This window comes from Amphiura filiformis, chromosome 17, assembly GCF_039555335.1.
Source record: "Amphiura filiformis chromosome 17, Afil_fr2py, whole genome shotgun sequence".
NCBI classification, from domain to species: domain Eukaryota; kingdom Metazoa; phylum Echinodermata; class Ophiuroidea; order Amphilepidida; family Amphiuridae; genus Amphiura; species Amphiura filiformis.
Window position 1 is genome coordinate 30,661,179 of NC_092644.1, and position 24,531 is coordinate 30,685,709.

At 37.6% G+C, this 24,531-nt stretch overlaps 1 protein-coding gene across 1 annotated transcript; it reads right to left on the reverse strand.

The window, feature by feature from the left end:
- Nucleotides 1-1,534: 1,534 nt before the first annotated feature.
- Nucleotides 1,535-7,865, reverse strand: LOC140137129 (kelch-like protein 31). The gene is made up of 3 exons (XM_072158785.1): nucleotides 7,550-7,865; nucleotides 6,972-7,235; nucleotides 1,535-2,533 (listed from the first exon to the last, which is right to left on the reverse strand). The coding sequence occupies exons 1-3, from the start codon at nucleotides 7,829-7,831 to the stop codon at nucleotides 1,535-1,537; spliced, it is 1,545 nt and encodes a 514-aa protein (XP_072014886.1). The 5' UTR covers nucleotides 7,832-7,865.
- Nucleotides 7,866-24,531: the final 16,666 nt, after the last annotated feature.

Genomic DNA, 24,531 nt, shown 5'->3' on the forward strand with positions numbered 1-24,531 from the left:
ACTTGGCTACTCTAGACAAAATATCTACCTTACAATAACATGCAAATCAATACTTTCTGGTGAAAAGGCACACCTTTAACATAATCAGCTATTTATGAATGACAGGAACATGGGAAAAGATCCAGTGTTACAATTGCCTAGTTTGTTAGGCAACAAAATATCTACCTTTAACATAATTACAGATTATATGACAAATTATATGAATGACACAAATATGTGAAACAATCTAGAGAAACAATGGGCTATTCCAGTTGAATCCATACACCCTATGGAAGACACGACCTTAATCTTTTACACAGGGAGTGTGAATTTCAAATGATGACTCTATTTGAAAATCTACACCCTGTCACCCTCTGTGTGGAGATTAAGGTAATTTCTTCCAAAGGGGTTGTATGGATTTCAACTGTAGCCCAATTCTTTCGCTTGTTGGGCTATACTTCCCATGGGCCACTTCTTGCAATTTGAAAGGCTTCAATTATATACATGTAATCCTCTTCAAAATTACACTAACCTCATCAAACTGGCACATACAGTTCTTGATATATTCAACCTGCTCAAAGCAATCAAATACATCGGACCTGTAATGTGTGTTTTTTTCCGTCAGTTTTTTATTATTATCAGTTACAGCCTGCCATGTCACAGATTTGCTATGTCAAATGTTCCTATATCGAAATAAGTACGTTATTCAAAAAGAAATAAGTTTTGCTATGTCGAATCTAACCCAAATCCTAACCTAACCCTATTTCATATTCAACATTACAAACCTTCTTTCATATCCAATATGCCTAACCATATTTTCGTCTAGCATGTTGTTGGGCATAGCACCAATGCTGGATGTACTTTGTTTAATGCATGACTGGCACAAACTGTGTATCTACATGAGCATAAGATGAAACTTTATTAAAACAAATCATTTTTTGCCAACTATATAAAAGCAGAACAAAGTATAATGTCAATGGTTGATTGAGATACAGGGTGTTATACCACACCTTATTGGATCCTCAGAATACTATCTATTTGAAGCCTACTACCAATGTCAACACCGGGTGTCAACCAGAAGTCACAACAGCTGAATGAAGTAAACTTGCAGGAGTCACAACAATTTCTGAGTAAGTAGTCAGATATTGCTTATTTGAAAACAAAAACATTATTGGTCACTAATTCATGTACCCAGTACCCTATCACACTTGGGTACCCATAGGCTATTATGTGAACTCCTAACACAACTAAAGTTAGTCCTATAAATTGAAGTGCACATTATTTATAGGCTGCACCACAGCTATTTAACCAAATGTATCTAAAATACAACCTATTGTACAAGACCAAAAGGTGATTGTGCAAGAATAGTAGAGCTTTCAGAATTTAAAATTCATATTAAACCTTATGAGCCAAATTGGAGGTATGTGTAGCAGTTTTTACTTAGCTTGTAGCTATGTACTAGCAATAAAAAAATGGCTAAACATATACCCTCTGAATGGGATCTAAAATGCAAGAGGTAGTATGTAATCTACTGGAACCCAGCCAAGTTTTAATGTCAATGTACTATTGTTGAAAGCTGCTGCTTCTTGAATGTAAAGAGAACCGTGCTTCCTCGCTGTCCAAGAGCAAGATTGAACCAGTCACCAACGCTGTAATAATTTTCACCTGACGAATCTTTCTTGGACTCCAATCTCTTGGCATGTTGGTACTTTGAAACATATATGTCTCCATCTTGTGTCATATACTGTGCACTGAAGGCCTTGACGAAAATGCCAGGATAAAAAGAAACAACATCTATATCAACAAATGTTGCACTCGCTTTCTCATCGTCACAGTCAAAGTTTAAGCATTTGATTTCTTGCACGTGTGGTCTCCTGATGAGTTCCTCCATATCCTTCTCAAAGCTCACCAAATACAATTTGTCCTCCAATACTATTAGCACTGGTGAGAAATCCTCAATGCCTTCCTCATAAGGTCTGATGCTCAAGATATCCCATTCTGGTGTCTTCACATTCAATGCAAGCACTATCAATGTCTTCCGCTGCATTAAATTTGCCATGGTACCACATAGTACAATTCGGCCCTTGAAGCTAACTGCTGACATATGTGCTAAATTAAGTCCATAACCTCCAAATCGCTCCCACTTCTTGTCTCCCAGGCTATACCTCTCCACTCCATAATAAGCTCCATCTTTTTGAAATCCTCCCAGGGCATAAATATACCCTTGGTGGGCTACCATGGGAAAGAAAGCTCGCTTACTTTTCATGGGTGGAAGTCGTTTCCACTTGTTAGCACTGCTATCATACACACAGAAGTTACCCAATGGTGTGTTATCCTCAACCATTCCACCTGCCGCATATAGCTTACCATCCACTACCACTAGACTGCAGCCTTTAAACTCTTCAACTTCATGCCGCGGGTAAGGTAGAGGGGCCATTTTATCCAGTAACCTCCAAACACCTTGCTTGCACTTACATCCTGGCTTGTCACAGCATCCTGGATCAAAGTATGTTGCTCCTCGACCCTCAGGTTTCCATTCGATCTTAAGAAATGCCTGAAATTGAACAATATTTGCATCTAATAAAAGCGCCCTGTGTGGTGGGGTTATGTAACAAGTAGTTTATCGAAGTAGTGGCAGTGCCATGTATGAACTTATAATATGAAATTGATTTTTTTCCAACCCTGATTTTTAGCTATACATGTATAAATTTGTAATGTTTTCACCAACTTAAATGGAATCAGCAAAATTTGTTGCTTTTAAGGACAGAAATCCTTCCTAACAGTTATTACTAATATTATTTCAACATTTTGGGTTAAGAATAACAAAATTAAACTTTGACCAAAACTGTATTATAGAGTTAGTATTTAAGTTTAATAGTAATAGTAACAATTAATGAGGTTAAAGATAAACAATAAACATAAAAGGGGTCATGTTTGAAAAAGGATGCAATTATTGCTGCCAAGTGATTGTTCTCCTCTTTTAATTGCCTCCGACACACAAAATTGAATACAGTACTCATCAAAATAATAAAGCAAATCATGTCTACATGGTAAGTAATAGTTCCAATTTTTTCTGTTCATCAATTTTTAAAGCAATTCTACTGATCATAATCGATTCCAAACAATCTTTAGTTTTGGGGTCATTGCCCTGATTTATAGGGAACTGAGTCTCAAACAAACTAGTGATCTAAATCCTACTGGCACAATATATCCTGTATAGATAGTAAGAAGCAGTGCCATAGTCAGGGGTTTTTAGATCTTTTTCATACTTTTCAGCACATTTTTGTCAAATTTTGAACCCCTCCTTGAATGTGGTCTTGCCCTGGTGTGAAGTTACTGAGCCCCTCAATCTACTGATAATTATACATACAAAACACAAGATATTTCAACTCCATTTAAAATTTACAATTATCTATAATATGGTCCTCTGCACAACCTGCGGTACCTTTGTGCTACATTGTAAAAAATGAAATGTTTCAAAAAGTGGTTGATCCTCCTGAGCATTTTGACACCTTTTTTTTATGGAAATCGGTTAAAAAATGAGAGAGTGCGGGCAAAAACAATCACAAAGTAGGTGGGATTTAACCCCACCTCTTTTTTCCACATTTACCATCATTCTGAGCAAGTATTATTCTTTTAAATGACCTTCTGTATTTATTTACTTGGTTTAGATTTCGGGGAGTTCATTTAGACATTTTTGTACCAGATTCAAATTTTTAATGGGGTATTAGATCAAATTTACGATACGAATCCCTCCTAATCCTCAACCACCCTTGGCACATTTCATGCCAAACATCATAAGAAAATAATTAAACATTATTTTAAAACAGGATAAAAACATGAGTAATATAGAATAAATTAGCCTCAATTTAAGACCTAATTTAATCTTCTAAGTGAAGGAATACTCAAGCGACAAAATGTAACAACACTTCACCTTTTTGGGTACTCCAGTATGACACAGGATCATATACATATCAAGGTCATTCAAAAAGTCCTCCCTCCATCCCTTGTTCCCATCTTGTACATGCACTGTAATGGTAAAACCTTGTTACGGTAACCCTCTTTGTGCAACTCTAAACCTTTACTTAGTCTTGTACTTGGATAGCACATTCACTTTTGTAACTGGTAACCCAGACCTTTAAATATTGTATGTCACCTTGGAAAAATTTGTATTGCATAAAATGTGGGTAACACCAAATTATGTACAAATGTTCATCACATAATTCAATCACACAATCAGAGAGAGTCCCACTTCTGTGTTTATGGGTAATCTTTTTACACTCATAAACTTTTATCAAGTGTGGAAGATATCAAGTTTCAATCATCATGGTCATGTACCGGTACTTTAATGATCAAACCATGGACGTACTATTATTTAGTACGTTCATGAGTAAACATATGTTGTAATTTTAAGTCACAGACAAATCAATCAATTCAAACCAACCTAAATAAAACATATTTCTAAACTATATCTTCTAGTTCACAACAGTTCAATATTATGTTTGAGACATCACAAACAATGGACCTTAAGGGTTGTGTGTTACATGTGCAAAAATGCAACCCACTCAAAGTGCTTAAAATGGACTGTTCCCGTTGACATCCATACACCCCTCCCTACATGGAATATATAACCTTAATCTTCCACACAAGAAGTGTGAATTTCAAATAGGGTTACCTGAATGGGTGACTCCATTTGAAATCTACACCCCCTGTGTAGAAGATTAAGTTCAGGTCTTCCATAGATGGATTTCAACTGGAATAGCCTAATCTGGTGGAACAATGTCAATCACAATTTTCAGATTCAATGTACTATAGTTGACAGACGCTTCTTATCGAAGGCAAAAAGAACTGTGCTTCCTTGGGCACCCATTCCCTTTCCAAGCTCGTAACAGTTTTCACCAGATTCCAATGGCTCCAATCTCTTAATGTATTGATGTTTACTGATGTAAATAACATCATCCTCCATAGTCACTTCTGGTGAAATGACAGTGTAAATGTCATCTAGCTCTGCCAATTCTACAAATGGTTTCTCATCCTCACAATCAAAATTCAGGAATTTGATTTCCTTGATATTTGGTCTCCTAACAATTTTCTCCAGTTCTTTCTCATGGTTCGTTACTAAATACAATCTGTCATTTAGTACCATAAGCAATGGAGAGTTGTTATCAGTTCCATCCTCATATAAATTGTGGACATTGATCACATCCCATTTTCTTGTCTTCTCATTCAACACAAGCGTAAACAAAGACTTGAACGGACCGTACTTTGACATTGAACCACACATTACAATTCGGTTCTTAAAGTTAACTGCCGATACATGTTCTAAACCAAATCCAAAACTACCAAATTGCTCCCACTTCTTTTCTATGAGACTGTACCTCTCCACTCCAGAAAAAACACCATCTTGATGAAATCCTCCAATAGCATAAATATACACTTTATGGCCGACCATTGGCAATAAGCCTCGCTTATACTTCATAGGTGAAAGTTGATTCCATTTGTTGGCATTGCTGTCGTACACACAGAAGTTACCTAGCGGTTTCTCATCTTTGACAATTCCAGCAGCTGCATAAAGCTGACCATCTACTACCCCTAAACTACAGCAGGAAACTTCATCAACCTCATGTTGAGGGTAGGGTAAAGGCGCCATCTTATCCAGCTCCTTCCAGCAGCCTGACTCACAACATCCCAGATCAAGGTATGATGCTCGTTGACCTTCAGGATTCCATTCAATCTTAAGGAATGCCTGAAATTACACAATTGTTTACTTACATCTATTATAAAAAAGGTATGGTGTTATCATTTAAAACATCAAATGATGATAATAAAAATCACACAAGGCAGCCTTTTGAGATATAACAACAGTATGTGATGCAGACGACGATTTGACATTTGAAAATGTAGCCCAGTATCATATTGACATTTGACAGACAACATTACAAATTAGGAACTAAACAACCAATTCTATATCAAATTACTGTCTACATTGTGATTAAAATAGAGTCACTGTTGGCAAGATTGGAGAAAAAATAGCGGGAAAACTTATCCAAAATCTACAAGCACATGCACATATGTACAGAATATACTAATACAATATCACCCTTCTTGGCTGAAATCATGGGGGTAAAATGGCTGAGATTCTGTTTGAACGTAACCAACAATTCCTTTTATTGAGGGGAGAATAGTTACAACTATGTTAGTATAAGTATTCAAGTTGATTAGTTAACAGCTTTTTAGTACAGCAGGAAAAAAAATAAAACATGAAATATGCCAAAGCTTTGTTAGTACATGGTATGAAAAGTGAATGAAATTTTAGTTTCAACAATTAACAAATAAATAAAAAATAAACACCAACTGATTAGTATGTGAAGACAACAGCATAAAAATGACCAAAATAGACAGACAGGCATACCCTGTAGAACCAAGAGATATGACATGTAATTTTACACACACACTTTTGTTCAAATATTTTGATTATTAGTATATTTTTTGCATTTTATACATTAAGGTTCCACTAAAGAGTGATTCAATTACTTGTAGCCTTTTCGAGATGTGGTTATAAGGCTAATAGTGTCTCGAAAAGGCTAATAGTTTCAATCTGTCACAGTATAAATTAATGGTACAACTGAATTTGAAACCTTCCACAGGAATATAGATTTACATGAAATAGCTCATTTCATTACCGAAACAGGTAAGATTAGAAACTTTGAACCCATGGGCATTACTGCCATACAGAGCACCTGATTGGTTCATTACATGATATAATCATCTGAGTAACCAATCAAAATAGAGCTTTTACATAAATCTTCTCAATTTTAAGTTTAATCCCCTTCAGCCCTACTGAGCATTCTTTAACATATCTCTGATTGGCTCAATACATGATATACCCCTCTTTATAACCAATCAAAACAGTTCTTAGACTAGAGGCTGATAATTTGGCTGGTAGTGCACATGGAATCAATTTAAAGAAGAAAACTATGAGTAAAACTTACACTTATTGTGTTTCTAGTGGCGAACCACTTTGGATATCTATGGCTAAGTGGCTCTGCTGCTGATGTCTCTCCAGTAGTCTTCAGCTCCATGACTTCCAACACTACCTCCTTGCACTCCTCAATCCTGCCCATCTCTGAGTCCACCAGTTCCTGGAGGTCATCTAGTGGGATGAGCCCAAGACGGACTTTCTGCAGGAGGTTTGCTGCATTCGTGTTGCGGATTTCCCAATTGAACTGCAGCCAAGCTATGACTGCTTGGAGTATCTGGAATGATAAACAAATGGACAAATATCAGTGGGATCTGTCAAATTTTCCTGAAGATTTTGTAAGCTGTAGAAATTGTGAAAAATAAAGCGCACACTGAGGAATATGCTACAGCAGGAGTTAAGGGGTAACACCCCCCCCCCTTTGAAATACTGTGCTTTTCAGAAGACTGGTGGGTTGGTGTTCGGGTGGGTATATTGGATGGGTGGAGAGATAGGTAGGTATAGGTCGGTAGGTAGATAGGTTGAATACAATGCTAATATTTCCCAGTAAATTGCCAATCATAGTTTTAATCAATTAGTTAGTCTACTCACCTGTTTCTCTGTTGTTGTATCTGTTTCTATCTCCTCATCCCCCAAACATTCCAGCAGAAAATCCACACTGGAATGTTCCAGAAAACTTTGTGACTCGGCGCATTTGTTGAAGCTACGCACTAGATGGCGTCGGAAAGACTCCGATAACTCTGCAAGACTTCCGTGATTGCTCGCAACTGACCAGATCTCAAAGCAGTCATCGATGGTGATACTGTCTTTAACTTCACTCAGATAATTAGCACAGACTTCTACAGCCTGTGAGAAATGCATATAGCAAGCCATGTTTAGGACACCTGCTACTGTGGTGGGAGACAGAGTGAAGTAGCCGTGTATGCAAACTCTAACAGTTGAGAGAAACTTCCTCCAGTTCCTGGAACAGTCACTTCATTGCTGGTGCTTTCTTGAAACCCTGATGTGAACATGCTCTGGAAATATTCACTTGCGCAACTCAAAATGGCTTTGTGTGCAGGAAATCGCTGGTTGTCAACGATGACTGTGACATCACAAAGACAGGCCTGTTGTCTGAGCTGGTTTAGTGATGATGACAAATGGGAAAGATATGAGGGGTCTCCTAAATGTCCTGGGGTTGTGGTTTCTGTAGCCATATTAGCTGTGGCCATCTTGAAGGCCTGAAAAGAGAACAAGAAAATAATCCACCTAAGTTCAATCAACTTTACACCAAGGGTCAAAATAAATGTGATCGAGCCAGTGAAACCTAACATGGCTCCTGCATGGTTTCTGCCAACCAACCTTTATCAGTATATTTTTTTTGGCCAAAATAATGGCTCCTGGGTGTTGAACTCCATGATATGCACCATTTTGATATTATGATAAAAAAAATCAGAGTTCTGTTTTGGATTAGGATTAGGGAGCATTATGAGCTTCATTTGAATCTGGCACTTTTGGACCAAGCCATATGCAATCATTACAGTCATGTATGTTTACCAAATGCTTTCAGTTTAAAACACTTAAGACAATCAAAACAAATCAATTGGATTTTTAGAGCAGCAGCTGGTACCCTTTTGAAATTAGCAGCTCAACTGGGTGTTGTACCTTCTCCATGCTGTGGACCAATGTGGACTGGCCACACCTGGAACAGACCAAGTGGGTTATGCCAAACATCTTTTGTACATGTGTAAAATAAAAATCACATTATTGGTTCTTTACCACCAAGGGTGGAAAAAAACAGATTACATAATCTTGTTTCAGTCCATACTAATTGCCTCCTATATCATAATCTCAATACAGGCTACACTCATTGTCCTGAACCATATATAGCCCATCACCATACAGTCTATACAGGTACCCAGGAAATAGGAAATGGTGCAAACCAAAATGGGGTTTTCCTTCCACTTGTTCAAGAGAAACCAAATGAAAACAATGAGTTTGGCAAACTTAAATAATCAATGTTGTCACACAGGTACATGTTGTTAACAGCAAAGCAATAAAAATTACCCGGTACTTCAATATGCAAGATATATAAGTTTATTTCCGAATGAGCAAAATTCAAATGATAATTATGTACAATTAGTCCAGTCAATCTAAACAAATTAGTGGTGTCACCCACCACTAATTGCAACAGAATTTGTTGCACTTTTATACATTTTAGAGACGTCCCCTGAACATCATACCAAAAATATACTAAAATATACTTGGTGGAAAGGTAGTTTTTGGCGGGAAAAGGTCATACAGGGGTCAAATTTCAAAATTGCTTTAATCTGATTAAAAACTATACCAAAGCATTCCTCTACTCTTAAGAATTCAGAAAAAGTATAGTTTGTCATATCTGTTTTTAAAATGATTAGAGCAATTTTGAAATTTGACCCCTGTATGACCTTTTCCCGCCAAAAACTACCTTTCCACCAAGTATATTTTAGTATACTTTTGTATGCTGTTCAGGGGACATCTCTGACTTTCATAACAGTGAGAAAAATTCTGTTGCAATTAGTGGTGAGTCAAAACCCACTTTGACTGGACTAAATGTAAATAAAAAGACAGCAGCTAAAGGCCATGGAAAAGGACTCACCAAAAATTTCATAATCTTAATTTGGCTGTGTATAGTCTTTATACTTATCTGTGGCGCCAAAGCTTTCAACGTCACTTTGGTGTTCTTTCAGTATGGTCTTGTGTGTGTAGCTTTTATTAGCCACTGATTGATAGGTTATTGATGTGCTCCTGTGTTACTTGATGCCGTTTCATGTAATTTTCCAGTTTAAAAGGTCTTGTTGCATATTTGACATTTAAACGGCTTCTCATTTGTGTGGGTGTATCCATGTCCTTTAAGGGTACTACTTTTTGCAACACTTTAAAAAGCATATAACAGACATCTGTACAGCTTCTCTATGTGTTAGTCCTCAAATGTCCTTTTAAGTGACTTTTAAGTTTGAAGCCTTTATTACAGAATTGACATAGGAAAGGCCTCTTTTCACTGTGAATTTGTTGATGTCTATTTAAATGAAAAATGGTTTTAAAGCCTTTATTACATATTCTTCAGTTCTAACTCTGTAAAGACTTGATTGCATAATTTACATTTGTACGTTTTCTCTTTGGTGTGTTACTTGATGCCGTTTCAGGTCAACTTTCCGTTTAAAGCTCATGTTGCACATTTGACATTTAAATGGCCTCTCATCATACATACATACATACATATACAATTTATACCGCGCATATTATCTAATTAAAGGTCAAAGTGCCATAACAAACTACAGCCAAGGCTGGAATAGAAACAAACAAAAAAATACATAAGGAAATAATTACAAATTACAATTACATAAAAAGATGTGTTTTTAAAAGTTTTTTGAAAACAATAAGGGAAACAGCTTCTCTGATGGAGAGAGGAAGCATGTTCCATAGCCGGGGTCCAATAACTGAAAAGGCCCTGTCACCTGTTGAACGATGGGTTTTGGGAATGTGGCTGTATTTATGTCCTTTAAGGGTACTACTCTGTGCAAAGCTTCTATTGCATATTAGACATCTGTAAGGCTTCTCCATGGTGAGAGTCCTCAAATGACGGTATAAGTTTGAAGCCTCTACAACAGAAGTGGCATATGAAAGGTCTCTCTTCACTGTGAACTACCTCATGAATTTTTAAATTATATGCAGTGGCAAATCCCTTTTTGCATTACTGCATCGATATGGCATACGTGTTCCGTTTAGCTTGTGTGTTTTCATGCTATCTGAATCAGCACAGATTTTATTGCAACTATATACATGTTCTTTGAGGGTACTATTCTTTTTAAAGCTTTTATTGCACATATCTGTAAGGCTTCTCCAATGTGTGAATCTTCAAATGTTCCTTCAAGTGAATGTTATGTTTGAAGCCTTTATTACAGAATTGACATATATGAGGCCTCTTTTTCTCTGTGAATGTTTTGATGTCTATTAAAATCATAAATAGATTAAAAGTTTTTCTTGCATATATTGCAGTGGTATGGCAAATATTCTTGACAACTGTGAGGTTTATGTTCATGTGTTACCTGATGTCGTTTCATGTCAATTTTCCGTCTGAAGCCCTTGTTACATACTTGACATCTAAACGGCTTCTCATGTGTGTGGCTGTATTTATGTCCTTTAAGGGTACTACTCTGTGCAAAGCTTTTATTGCAAATTTGACATCTGTAAGGCTTCTCCAATGTGTGAGTTCTCAAATGTTCTTTTAAGTGACTGTTAAATTTGAAGCCTTTATTGCAGAATTGACATTGGAAAGGCCTCTTTTCACTATGAATTTTTTGATGCCTATTAACATTATGAATGGTTTTAAAGCCTTTATTGCATATACTGCATTGATATGGCACACATTCTTGTCTAAGTTTATGTGTTTTCATACTCTCCAACTCCGTAAAGACTTGATTGCATAATTTACATATGTATGGTTTCTCTTTGGTGTGGATCCTTAAAGGTTGGTGTATTACTTGATGCTGCTTCATGTTATTTTCCAGCTTAAAGCTCTTGCTGCATATTTGACACCTAAACAGCTTCTTGTGTGTGTGGGTGTGTCCATGTCTTTTAAGATGACTATTCGTTGTAAAGCTTTTATTGCAAATTTGACATCTGTAAGGCTTCTCCGATGTGTGAGTCCTCAAATGTTCTTTTAAGATACTTATAAGTTTAAAGCTCTTTTGCAGAATTGACATACATGTGGCCTCTTTGTGTGGGTGTATCCATGTCTTTTAAGATGACTATTCCTTGTAAAGCTTTTATTGCAAACTTGACATCTGTAAGGCTTCTCTAATGTGTGAGTCCTCAAATGTCTTTTCAAGTTACTGTTAAGTTTGAAGCCTTTATTACAGAATTGACATACGTAAGACCTCTTTTCACTGTGAACTTTTTTATGTCTATTAAAATCATCAATGGTTTTGAAGCTTTTTTTGCATATACTGCAATTATATGGCAAACATTCTCGGCTAAGTTTGTGTGTTTTCATACTCTCCAACTCTGTAAAAAGTTGATTGCAATCTTCACATTTGTAAGGTTTCTCTTTGCTGTGGATTCTAATTAAATGTCTCTTCAAATTAAATGCTTGTGTGAAGCCTTTATTACAATGCTGACATATGTAAGGCTTCTCTGTGGTCCTGGTGCTTTCAACATCATGTAGGTGTTCTTTCAATGTGGCCTTGCGTGTGTAGCTTTTACCACTGGTTTGATAACAGTAAGACTTCTCCTGAATCTCCTCCTCAATATCGCTCCATTGATGCAAATTCTTATAAAGCTTCTCTTCAGTAGTACAGTTCCATTGGTGTGATTTCTTGCCATACCAGTATGGTTTAATCCTCTTCTGGTGGCGACGAAGATGAAAAATGTATCTCTGAGTATCATAGAATTGTCTTCTGCAATATTTACAGATGTGTGGCTTTAGGTAGTAGTGCAAGTTTTGTGGCATTCTGCAAGTCATGTTCTGAAAATGGGGAAAATTTGATATTTAATTGTAAATGTGGTTATTTTTGTGAGTGTAATTTCTTGTGCTGTTTTGATTTTTTAACTACTTTGCATGCTTTGAAATTCACAGTATTTGAGTTTAAAACATTTAAAAAGTAAAAGCATGATCAACAGCGGAATAACCGTGTCTGAAACCAGCATGCTCCTGACCAATTATGTCAGTTTCATCAGCATATTTTGTTAAACGATTATTAATCACTGAAGTGAAGAGTTTGCCCAAACAACTCAAGATAGTTATGCCTCTGTAGTTATCAATGTTTTCTTATTACCTTTATTCCTATAAATAGGAACGATAAAACCATTTAGCCAAACAGTAGGTACAAAACCACAATATAAATTAAATTAAAAGTTTAACAAACATATGGATCATAAAACTAGAGCAAGATTTGAGAAACTCATTGACAATGAGATCATCACCAGCAGACTTATTGCTTTTTAGACTCTGATACACTGCATAATTTCACCCTCCGTAAATGGGTTATTAATAAAACTATTAGGGCATGAACTAGCATACTAATTCAGCTTAACACTACATTCATGTGAAATTTCAGTGTCTATCATTAGTAAGTATTTTTCCAGAATGACTTACATGTAGGGTCACAATTAGCCATAGACTTGATTTCCCGGGGGGATCACTCACATAAATGGTCTGTACGCATGCGTGACCAAAAAAACAAGCAAAAGGGTTTTTTTTTTTTAGGCAAGGCAAGTTACGCGCATGACTCGTTTAGGGTCTAAAAAACAGTGATTTTCAAGAATAAGGGTAGTTTTCTGAAACTGGACAACTTGTTTAGGGTACCTTTTTTTTGGTAAATTATGAGTCCAAAAAGGGTACATTTGTTGCATTTCCACCAGCCAAAAACTCATTAGGGGGTAAATTCTACACCAAATTACCTTATTAAGGGGCTAAATTTGCGGGTAGGGTAAAACTCGTTTAGGGGGTGTTTGAAAAAAATTTGGTCACGCATGCGTACACTGTCATAATTGAGTGGCCCGGGCTTGATTTTCATGTTGATAACATTATAATACAATCTGTGACTAGTTTTCAAGGTCTTCTTATAGGCTTTACTAGCTGCCTTAATGTCAATAATGTTTTGAGTACAGTTATCTAACTTTTGAAATATGATGTCAGTAACTCTACCGATTGGTTGGTTATGGAGATGCAACTGAGGGTCCAGGTATAAGGATTGAATTTGGTACCGGTAGATATGATCATGGCTTTAGTTTCTTTGTCATTAGAAAGGGAAGTTGCTAGAAAACCAATCAGAGATTGTCATCTTGATCTATATCCTGATTGTTGCTTATTGGTTTGTACAGAGTAGTGTCATCAGCATAAATTTACTAATTTGCTACCTGCGGAGAAAGGGATGAAAGATATGTTGTTGATAATAAGCAAGATGGAAGGTAACAAACTGCATCTGTCTGTAAGGTAGGAAATAATAACTGTGACAGCAGTTGACCAGATAAAAAAAAAATTTTTTTAAAGCGCAGAGATTTATAGTGCGCTACGCACAGGCACAACGCCTAGACGTTGATCCACACGCCTCAGCACACTTTACAGGTTGTCGCTGACCACTACGGCCACTACGGCCCACATCATTCCACAAACCATTAAACAACTCATACCAAAGTTATACCAAGTTTTTGCAGCAAGAGTCTGTGTGGCACTTTATGGCAGGCTTTCTTTGCCAGATCAAAAAGAGCAACCAAACATCTTTGCGGGCTTTGATTGCACTGTGCTAAGGTGGCTGTGAGGATGGCATCTGTGGTAGATGAATTCAAATTGAATCTTGCATGTGGGAGAGAATGCTTATGAATAACCTTTTCTGAAATCTTAGAATCGATGGGTTGGAGAGAGATGGGACAGTATTTTGTAAAGGACGCTTTGTCCCCAGATTTGAGAATAGGAATGACACAACATAATGTCCAAGCTGATGGACCTTTCCAGAAGACGAGGAAAGTACCTTAAGCATGCCACCAGAAATACCAGCAGCAGATGAAGAGTTCCAGAGAAAAATGACTTCCTCAACAGAACAAAATACCGCAAAGATTACATGGAGGATGATAAATACTGAATGGAGTTTCAGAAAATAAGCAGCAAAGAATGCTAAACACCCTGGTGCTGGTATACATGTCTTTAAATACGATAAGAACCACTCAAGTTCTAGGCCATTTGCATTGTAAAAAAGTATAAAAATATTCCTCATTTTGACAAATCAGGAACATCATTTGGTATTTTTTACTTGGCCTTTATGATGATAGATAAACAGTCTAAATTACAATCAACCCCAATACCGAGCCCCATATGATCATAAAAATAATCCCAGCAGAGAGTCTCAGACAATAATGTTTTGGACGGCATCCTCCACATAATAGAGACCACTCCATTTAGATTTAAAGATTTAGCTAGTTAAAATATCTTAATGACATTTTTGGGTTAAAAGTCCTACATGTATAATAGCGTAACCGTTGCCATGGACATTTAAGCGCCAATCTGGCTTGAAATGTGCATGTGGGGAATTCGGCCTGAATTGTCAAAAGTGGCTAAAAAGAACAAAGGAGTGGTCATTTTGCCGAAAGGTGGGGGAACACATCCCCCTTCTCCCCCTCCTGGGATTGACGCCCATGGCCATGGGAATGGAATATAACCCCAACTTGGCAGAAAAGCTTCTCCAGACTTTCTTGAACATATTTCGATTATCCAACAAAACCGTTAAATATCACTTTTGGCTGCACAGCCTCTTGCTGTACAGGGGTGTAACTTTGCTGTCGGGCACCTGCCCGCCTGGCGTGGAAATAATAAACTTGTAATATCACAACCCTGAGTTGAGCTGCCCCAGTCTCAGCTAGCTCTGGAATTTGTCAGATTAAGTTATATTTTTGTGTAAATTGTGCTTTTTAAATAATAGTACTATGACTCAGGCAAATGTCGGGCTGGCAACATTTCTGTCAGGCTGGTAACTGTTAGAGTACACCCCCTGTATGTAGAGAAAGCTGCAGGCCAGTAGAAAACAGAAACTAATTTAGGGTATGAAATTTGATGCAAGGAATAAAATCCCCGTTTAGGATGTGGAAACAGGTGCTACCTGTGTCATATGCACTTTCAATTTCCCATGCGTTTGAATGGGAATTATTTTGCCTACTCGCCACAAGTTTGGGGAGCACATTTCTTCAATATTTTGAACAATATAATCTGTAATACCCACAGATTCTTAAAATCATAAACCTTAACTCAATTCAACTTCCTATTGCATCTATAGTACAATAATACTTGGTCACATCTCAATGCAAAATATTATTTTTACTCATTTTTCTCAAAAAAGCACTTTTTTAGTTAAGGCCTTCTGTTTGTCAACCCTCGAAATGTTCTATTCTATATTGTTTGGAAATAATGTCTAGGTCAGGGCTACGCAAATAGCGGCGCGCGCGCCACATGTGGCCCGCCGTGGCTTCCCGAGTGGCGCGCGGCGCCGTTTAGATTTTTAAAAAATAAATAAACAATTTTATCCTTGTAAAGACAGGCTAAAATAGTACAAAATGTTGCACCAAATGGCGTCATTTGCACCTCAAATTTAAAAAATCGATAGCTTCAGAGGGGGGGAACCACCCCCTATGATTCCCCCGCGCGACTTCGCAGCCATTGAGTGGCGCTTTGCAGTTTGTTTTTTTATTTCATGTGGCGCTTCAACAAATCTATTTGAGGAAGCCTAGTACGTAGTTTTAATTTTGTGTTTTTGATCGCAAAGATCAGATATTTTTATTCCCGATTCCAATTCTGCACCCTTCGCAAGGCTGCAGAATTCAGAAGATCTTTGACGATAATTTTGCCTTTTTGGACACTAAAATGCACTCGATCCTTTATTTTGTTTCAACCGAGTCTTAAATTAGCAAGCACAATAAGGTGGGTACCAATTTTATATGTACTGTTGATTAACTTTTGAAGAAATTTTTTGAATATCTGACCTGTGCATACCGTTAAGTGTGTATTTGCCATACAAACAAAATGGCGTGAGCCAGTCCGTAGGTACGGCGTAGTACATGGATCTATACGGTGATTTTTTATTTTGGGTAGTACAGGGATCTATACGGTGATTTTTTAATTTTGGGTGGATCACCGTATAGGCATTTTACATTGAAAATACATGTCACCCATGCACCACGCAATTGAATAGCAGCCCGGTACTGCACAGGTTCGCTGTTTACCAGTTGCTCTCGTCTATGTAATCGCCAATCGCGGAGCCTTAAAAACGTGGGGCACATATCATGACATCTGGAATTTACGCAAATTTTACAGTAAAAGTAGTCATACCTACAAAATGTAGAAAGGATAAAATTCTAATTGAGAAAATCTAGCATGACTTGTTGTACTAGGTACCCGTACGGCGTATCGTATATATCGTAGGACTGGAGAGCGAGTCTCATGAGGTGCGCGTGTGCACCTTTTAGGGTACCGTATCGTTTTAGCCAAGGGTTAAATCCTTGTTTATGGACATGGTGCTTTTCAATAGTTAGTTATCGCGGATGGTGTACAAGCCACTGAGAGGGTCAATTTTTTTAAGCTTACCTTACCATTGACATTTGTATACATTTGCAATCATGCTAGTCCGAATAATCAGACCCAGAACAAAATATTAATTTCTTGAATTTACACGTTCATGTTCAGGTTGTGCGAGTATACATTAGGAAGTTAATGCACAGTAACGGATAGACGAAGAAAAAGAATGCAAAACCTTACCTCTTTACGGCAGAAAATTAGAAATTGCGAATGTGACAAATTTGAAGAGAGCCCGTGACCGGCATTCCGGACGCACACCATCAATTCAGCGTCTCATTGAAATACACGTGAAACACGCCTTTTGCGCGATTTTAGACCTTTTCGGCAACAAATTGAAATTGCCTATATATTAAAAATGCTACCAATAGATTGCAACTCGATGAAAACTTATATATGTTTCAATGTACCGGACGTCTTCTGATTAAATTTCGAGATATGGGCGTTTAAACAGCACGTACTCCCCATTTTCGACCCGTTCCCGAATCTAAAAATTCAATTATTACATGTATTATTAACTCGCATTGATTTGGTGGTGTGCGCCCTTACTGACGCTCGTCACCCAAGTAGTCCAGCCGTATGAAATGAGTAGGGAAATGATGCATGTATTTTTTGAAAGAAGTGTGAAATTTGGCACAGATATGGGGCCACGCAGGGGGCCATGTGAAATAATTTATTTAAATATGAGACGAAATATTTGCATTTAAAACACCTTTTTGAGATTTACCCTTTTCCCCAAAAAAATTACACCAAAGCTTTGGACTGAAACGTGGGGGGTTAAAATATACGGTATTTGTCCTCTGAAGAGGGGGATTTGAATCGTTCAATATATTAGTGAGCCCTCCCCAGTAAACACACGTTTTACGGAAAAGGTTTAAATGTCGGGTTAGGCCTATATGTTAATTTTGAAAACGTGACTATGCAAAACATTATAACAGAATGTTATTTGACTTGACAAAATATTTTGCAAAAATGTTTGCCCAAAATATTTTACAATAACGTTTTAAAACATAATTCATGATCTTCGTATAATAAGGCATAGGCCTAACCCGACATTTCAATGTTATTTTAATTAAATATTACACTAATAGGGCCTAATTACAATGGTATGTTATTTTATTCAAGGAACATTTTTGTATTTCCTGGGTCATTATGGCCGTGCAATAATTATTAAGTTCCCCGGTTCGAGGTAACATTTCCAATGGCGTGCCAAAAAAATGCCCCCCCCTTAGCCTGCCAAAAGCGCTCCCCTCAGCCTACCAAAAAAGCTTCGCCCCCCCTTTGCATAATGACCATATTGTGAGCGTAAATTTGGGCGAATTAGCTGGAATTGCAAAACAAAGACCTTGCAATATTCAGAAGACGGCTTCTATTAAAGACCTTACTATCTTCAGAAGACAGCTTCAAAGACATTCTATATCTTCAAAAGACAGCTTCTAACACCTTGCTATCTTCAGAACACAGCTTCTAAGACCATGCTACCGTATCTTTAGTAGACAGCATCTAAGACCTTGCTATCTCTGTCTGTCTTCAGAGGACAGCTTCTAAGACCATGCTATCTTCAGAAGACAGCTTCTAAGACCTTGATATATTCAGAAGACAGCTTCTAAGATCTTTCTATCTTTAGAAGATAGCTTCTAAGACCTATATTCAGAAGACAGCTTCTAAGATCTTTCTATCTTCAGAAGACAGCTTCTAAGACCTTGTTATTTTCAGAAGACAGCTAAGACCTTGCTATCTTCAGAGGACAGCTTCTAAGACCTTGTTATATTCAGAAGACAGCTTATAAGACCTTTCTATCTTCAGTAGACAGCGAAGTTTCTAGTTTCTAAGAAGTTGTTATTTTCAGAAGACAGCTTCTAAGACCTTGCTATCTTCAAAAGACAGCTTCTAAGACCTTGCTATCTTCAGAGGACAGCTTCTAAGACCTTGTTATATTCAGAAGACAGCTTCTAAGACCTTGCTATCTTCAGAAGACAGCTTCTAAGACTTTAGTATCTTCAGATGATATCTTAAACCTTACTATCTTCAGAAGACAGCTTCTAAGACCTTGCTATCTTCATAAGACAGCTTCTAAGACCTTGCTATCTTCAGAGGACAGCTTCTAAGACCTTGTTAAATTCAGGAGACAGCTTCTAAGACCTTGCTACCTTCAGAAGGCAGCTTCTAAGACCTTAGTATATTCAGATGATATCTTCTAAAACCTTTGTGTCTTAAGAAGGCAGCTTCTAATACCTTGCTATCTTCAGAAGACAGCTTCTAAGACCTTGATATCTTCAGAAGACAGCTTCTAAGATCTTTCTTCAGAATACAGCTTCTAAGACTTTGCTAGCTTCAGAAGACAGCTTCTAAGCCCTTGCTATCTTTAGAAGAAAGCTTGAAATACTTATCTTTAGAAGACAGCTTCTAAGACCTTCCTATCTTCAGAAGACAGCTTCTAAGACCTTGCAATCTTCAGAAGACAGCTTTTAACACCTTTCCATCTTCAAAGACAGCAAAGTTTCTAGTTTCTAAGACCTTGCTATCTTCAGAACTTGAGACAGCTTCTTAGACAATCTTCAGAAGACACTAAAACCTTGCTATTTTCAGAAGACAGCTTCTGATTAAGACCTTGTTATTATCAGAAGACAGCTGCTAAAACATTGCGATCTTCAGAAGACGGCTTGTAAGACAATGCATATTATATTCAGAAGACACATCTAACATGTCTAAGACCCTGTATTTTCGGAAGACAACTTCTAGTAGCTATCTTCAAAATTAGAAGACAGCTGCTAAGACCATACTATCTTCGGAAGATAGATTTTAAGATGATTTTGATATCTGCAACGAGACTTAAGACTTTGCTATTTATTGTCAACGGGTAACTTTTACGATAGCTTAAAGACTTGTCTTTAGAAGATTAAGACTGCTATCTAAAAAAGACAAAAGGTTTTAAGATTTGGCTATCTTAAGAATAGAGTTTATGATTGATTTTATTATCTTCATGTGGGGCGCACAGTGACATCGCCCCGATATCTTCATAGTAGAAATCGCCATGGTAGGTTGAATCCACAGCAACACATGGCTATTTTATTCAGACCTTATGAGATGCATATTATTAGCGAAGTGACCTGACTAAGGCTATGACAATAGACGGGGTAATTGATTTCTCGCTGTGTGAGCAAGCTTGTATACGACATTGCGGTCAATGGTTAATATTGAAACGGAGAGCCAAAATGCGATTTCAGATTTTTGGCCTGTTTTTAAGCTTACCTCCTGAGTGTTTGTCTATTGCAGAAATACGAAAATTTAGCTCTTGTCAAATTCGTATTTAGAGAAAAGTCACGATGCTCACGTGTTCGTGGTAGTTTTTGATTGTTATTATGAATATAAAAATGATTGCATGGCTCTGCACAAGGTATATTTTTGTAAATATTTGGATTTGTTTACCTGTCAATCGTCAGTTTTTGCCGTGGGTTGAAAATACGGCAGAGAAATTTGTCATGTCGTACGTGCGAATTTGGCTTCAAAATTTCACTATTTCCGCTAGTATTGTACTGAGATCTTATAATATTGTGTAAATAATTTTGTCAGGAAAACAATAAGGTATTACATACCGTCTATGAGTAAATATTCAGGACAAAATTCAGGCTTTTCTTGTGTTGTTTACCCGGTTGTTTACAGAATTTTGGATTTGCCATTTTGAAAGTTCCCGGCCATCAGTCGTAACCAAGTTTTCCTAAAAATTGTAAATTTCCTTAAAAACGACTTTTGTTGATCAAACTTTGGATTATTTAAGATGTAATTGTTTAAGGATGTAGAATTTTAAGATATTTTTGAGTATTTTTATGTTTTACATGGTCAAAAGGGGTCATCAGTTTGATTCCTGATTTAAAAACACTAGCAGTTCTAGTTATTAAATTTCGTCATGTTCAAAATCTTTTCGAAAGTGAGCGCCTGACGCGGAGTGACTGCGCGATATCCATAGTAACGGAGCTTACGCTTTGAACGCAGCCGCCAAAAGGTTCCATGAACGCGTTCAGGAGAGTATATAAAGGCTGTGCACGACGCAAAATAAGGAGATTGCTTGGTGGACAATAGTCCACCAGGACCGCGACACTCCGGAGGACAGCAGAGGACAGAAAAATGTGACTCTCCTGCTAGTCTCCTACACAACCAGCTTTAAGCTGATTCGGGTATACCCTGGGTAAAGATAATAATAAATAAATAAATAAAAAACCAGTTAATTATGTTTTTGTTCATACCGCATACAGTCTGGCCCGCGCCCGAGACTAGCAGGAGAGTCACATTTTCTGTCCTCACATCGGTATAGGCCGTCTGCACGTTAATTGTACGGAGTGTCGCTTCTCTACCTTTATTTTCTCTGAGTCCACCCAAACCTTCACTCAGTTTGAAGGTAAGCACCGCCAACCAAAGCAAAAACGCCCTACTCGGGAGCTCAGATTGAGCTAGGGGCAGCTTGGCTACCACAATAGTGGCAACACCCGGGTGGTTATGCACTCCGGTGTTTTGGCCTAGCGCCTATGCCTATTGTGCACGTGACTTGCCGCACACATGCACAAGTCCAATGGAAAATTATGCACTGTATTTTGTGTGCATTCATTGTTGCATGGCAAGTTCGTATAGGTGTACAGACATGGATACTATACTCTGTAGTCGGCCTACTAGGCCTTGGCCTTGTCTATGACTTTGTCATGTGATGAGAGATTCTGTTGATTAAATTGTATTTTTATGCTTCTCGGTTATTCAAGCAGATAGTAGGCCTATATACTTTTCGGCAGCATGTATTGGTAATTTATTTGGATTTAAAAGAGATAAATAAGGAAATATCGTCATGATCAACAACAGAGATTGTGTATTTACCAGTGTTTACTTGTATTTATGAATTGTGATGTGATAAGACAAATATGAAAGCAAAATAACAATACAAGATATAACAAAAGAAGCAAATATAAAACAGAATTGTCAAGTCTCATTTTTACCTGTTACTTCTCCTTTCAATGCATCACTGATTCCACATATCTTGGGGAGAATTCTAGTCTTTGATATTACGCTACCACTTGTATGTTTATAAGGCTAGTCTTCTCTATCAGTCGTTTACAAAAGTAATAGGGGCAAGCTCGGTCCCGTTACAACTGGTGTCTGGCGGTAGGATAATTCAAAATTTTAACAGATTTTGGCTCACGATTTATTATGGCAGCGACTGAAGATAGTGTTAATACTTCTCCAACCGATACCAGCTCAGAAGTATTAGCTGATGATGAATTTAATGTTCATGAAAGTGATGAGTCAGTGAGAAGTAGGCCTAAACATTCTAGCAATGACACTCAGCCTGGAGTAAAAATAAAGCCTCAAACTTACGATGGAACCACTTCCTGGTCAGACTATTTGATACAATTCGAAATTGTTGCTGAATGGAATAAATGGAATGATTATACCAAAGCCATTTGTTTAGCAACTAGTCTTGAGAGGTGTTGCTCAGAGTGTACTGGGATATTTGGATTCGACTGAACGGCATGATTACCATTCACTTGTGGCCTGTTTGAACCTGAGGTTTGGAACCGAAAATCAGGAAGAGCTATTCTGGGTGAAACTCAATAACAGAGTAAGGCACCCAAAAGAGTCATTGCCTGACCTAGCTCACAACATCAGGAAGTTAGTCAAGCTAGCTTTACCAACAATACCAAGTCCTTTCTCACAGGAGATAGCAAAGAGATACTTCATTAGTGCTATCAGAGAAAGCGAGTTGCGGTTAAACATCCCGCGTGCAAAACCTGTTACTTTTGATGATACAATCAAGTTTGCAGTGGAAACAGAAGCTTTTTACAAAGCTGAAAAGTACAGAAAGCATCAGTATGTAGATAGTGCAGATGGAATTGCTGAAGGGCAACTTGTAGACGTGACAAAGACGACTGGGAGATCATCGAGAAAGAACCGGAAGTCTCCCTCATCACAAATGCGAGCCAGGAGAAGGTTAGCTGTCATAAAGATCCAGAAAAAGTTAACCAGGTCGCATGCTCCCTTAATTGGGAAAGACTGTGGTGATCCACCCTGCCAAATGGCATACTCAAGCAGTTCAAAGAAGAACGGGAGAAAGACACGAAAGTCTCCATCATCTAGAAGACGAGCCAGGAGACGATTAGCTGTAAGGAGACAGTTAACTGGTGGTCAGGACACTCCCTTGATAAATGGGGAAGACTGCCAACCAACAGGTACATGTACCCGAAGTGATCAGACGGTGTTAGTTGACCGTATAGGCGTAGGTGAATGGAATTCATCTGGCCAATACGCCGACACTCTGAGAAAGTTGTCATCTCAGATGAGTCTTTGGAAGAGGTCAGCTATGCTACTTGATGACGGTCATGATGGTATAGGCACACAATCAGGCATATGCACCAACTCATTGGCACCAGGAGACTTGCCATCATCAGAATGAGTCTGGAAGAGTGACCAGTTATCCTGATCATGCAGACATGCAATGATGTCTGATGGTATATAATTTGCAAATAGCTTTACGAGGAAGATTCAAGGAGACGAAAGCTATCGTGTTTATGGGATAATGATATGCGGAAAAGCCCTCGCCGTATAATCACTGATCTTTGTGGTGTATGAAGTCCGGAAAAGGGCTCACCGACGTCTTGCACTGCATACTGATAACTCCTTGCCGCTAAAATATGAAATTACTGTTTTATGAAGTTGAAGTCAGGTATAGGCCTTGCCGACATCATCATCATATAGACGTGTTTCATAGCGGATTGTCTACTCTACATGTAGACCCTGTATATAAAATTGTTTTAATTTGAAATTGTTATTATGTTATCATAATAACTCGACTCTGGGAGGAACAGCCTCCAATAAAAAAAAAGAACTTCATGAATGAAATTTTATTTCAGCCAAAACGTGATTAGAAGTTTGATATGACTTTACTGACTGCAGCGGTATTGACATGACAATCTTTTGATCAAGTTTTGTCTCTGGGAAATTCTTGTTCTTTTAAGAGCAATATTTTGGATTTCTTAATTTAGATAAAGTGAAAGACACCTCACTTTATTTCGACACAACTATTCTTAGAATCATTTGGAATGATGGATATGGGGACATCGCCATGAAAAATATGGACAGTGTTGACTGTCGGGCACTCATGCTGTTTTACATGAGATTTCATGCCTTAATTCTGAATTGAATGTCAGATATTGAAGATTACGAAGACAGATGAAGAAACAAAATGGAGATAGCTACAGTTAAATAACAGACATCGACTTTAAGCCTATACAATAATGGTTGCTTCATTGAATACCGTAGCCATTACATCTGTACGTGGGTATTTCTCTGAAAAGGTGTACTATTGGAAGATAGGCAAATATGAATTTGAAAATGATTATAAAAATGTTTCCTTTACATATCTGTAAGGATGTAAGTCTCTAGTGCATGAAAACAATATTTGGCGCAATCTTTAGGGCCCCCTCTATATTATAGAGGGCGTAATCTGCAGGTT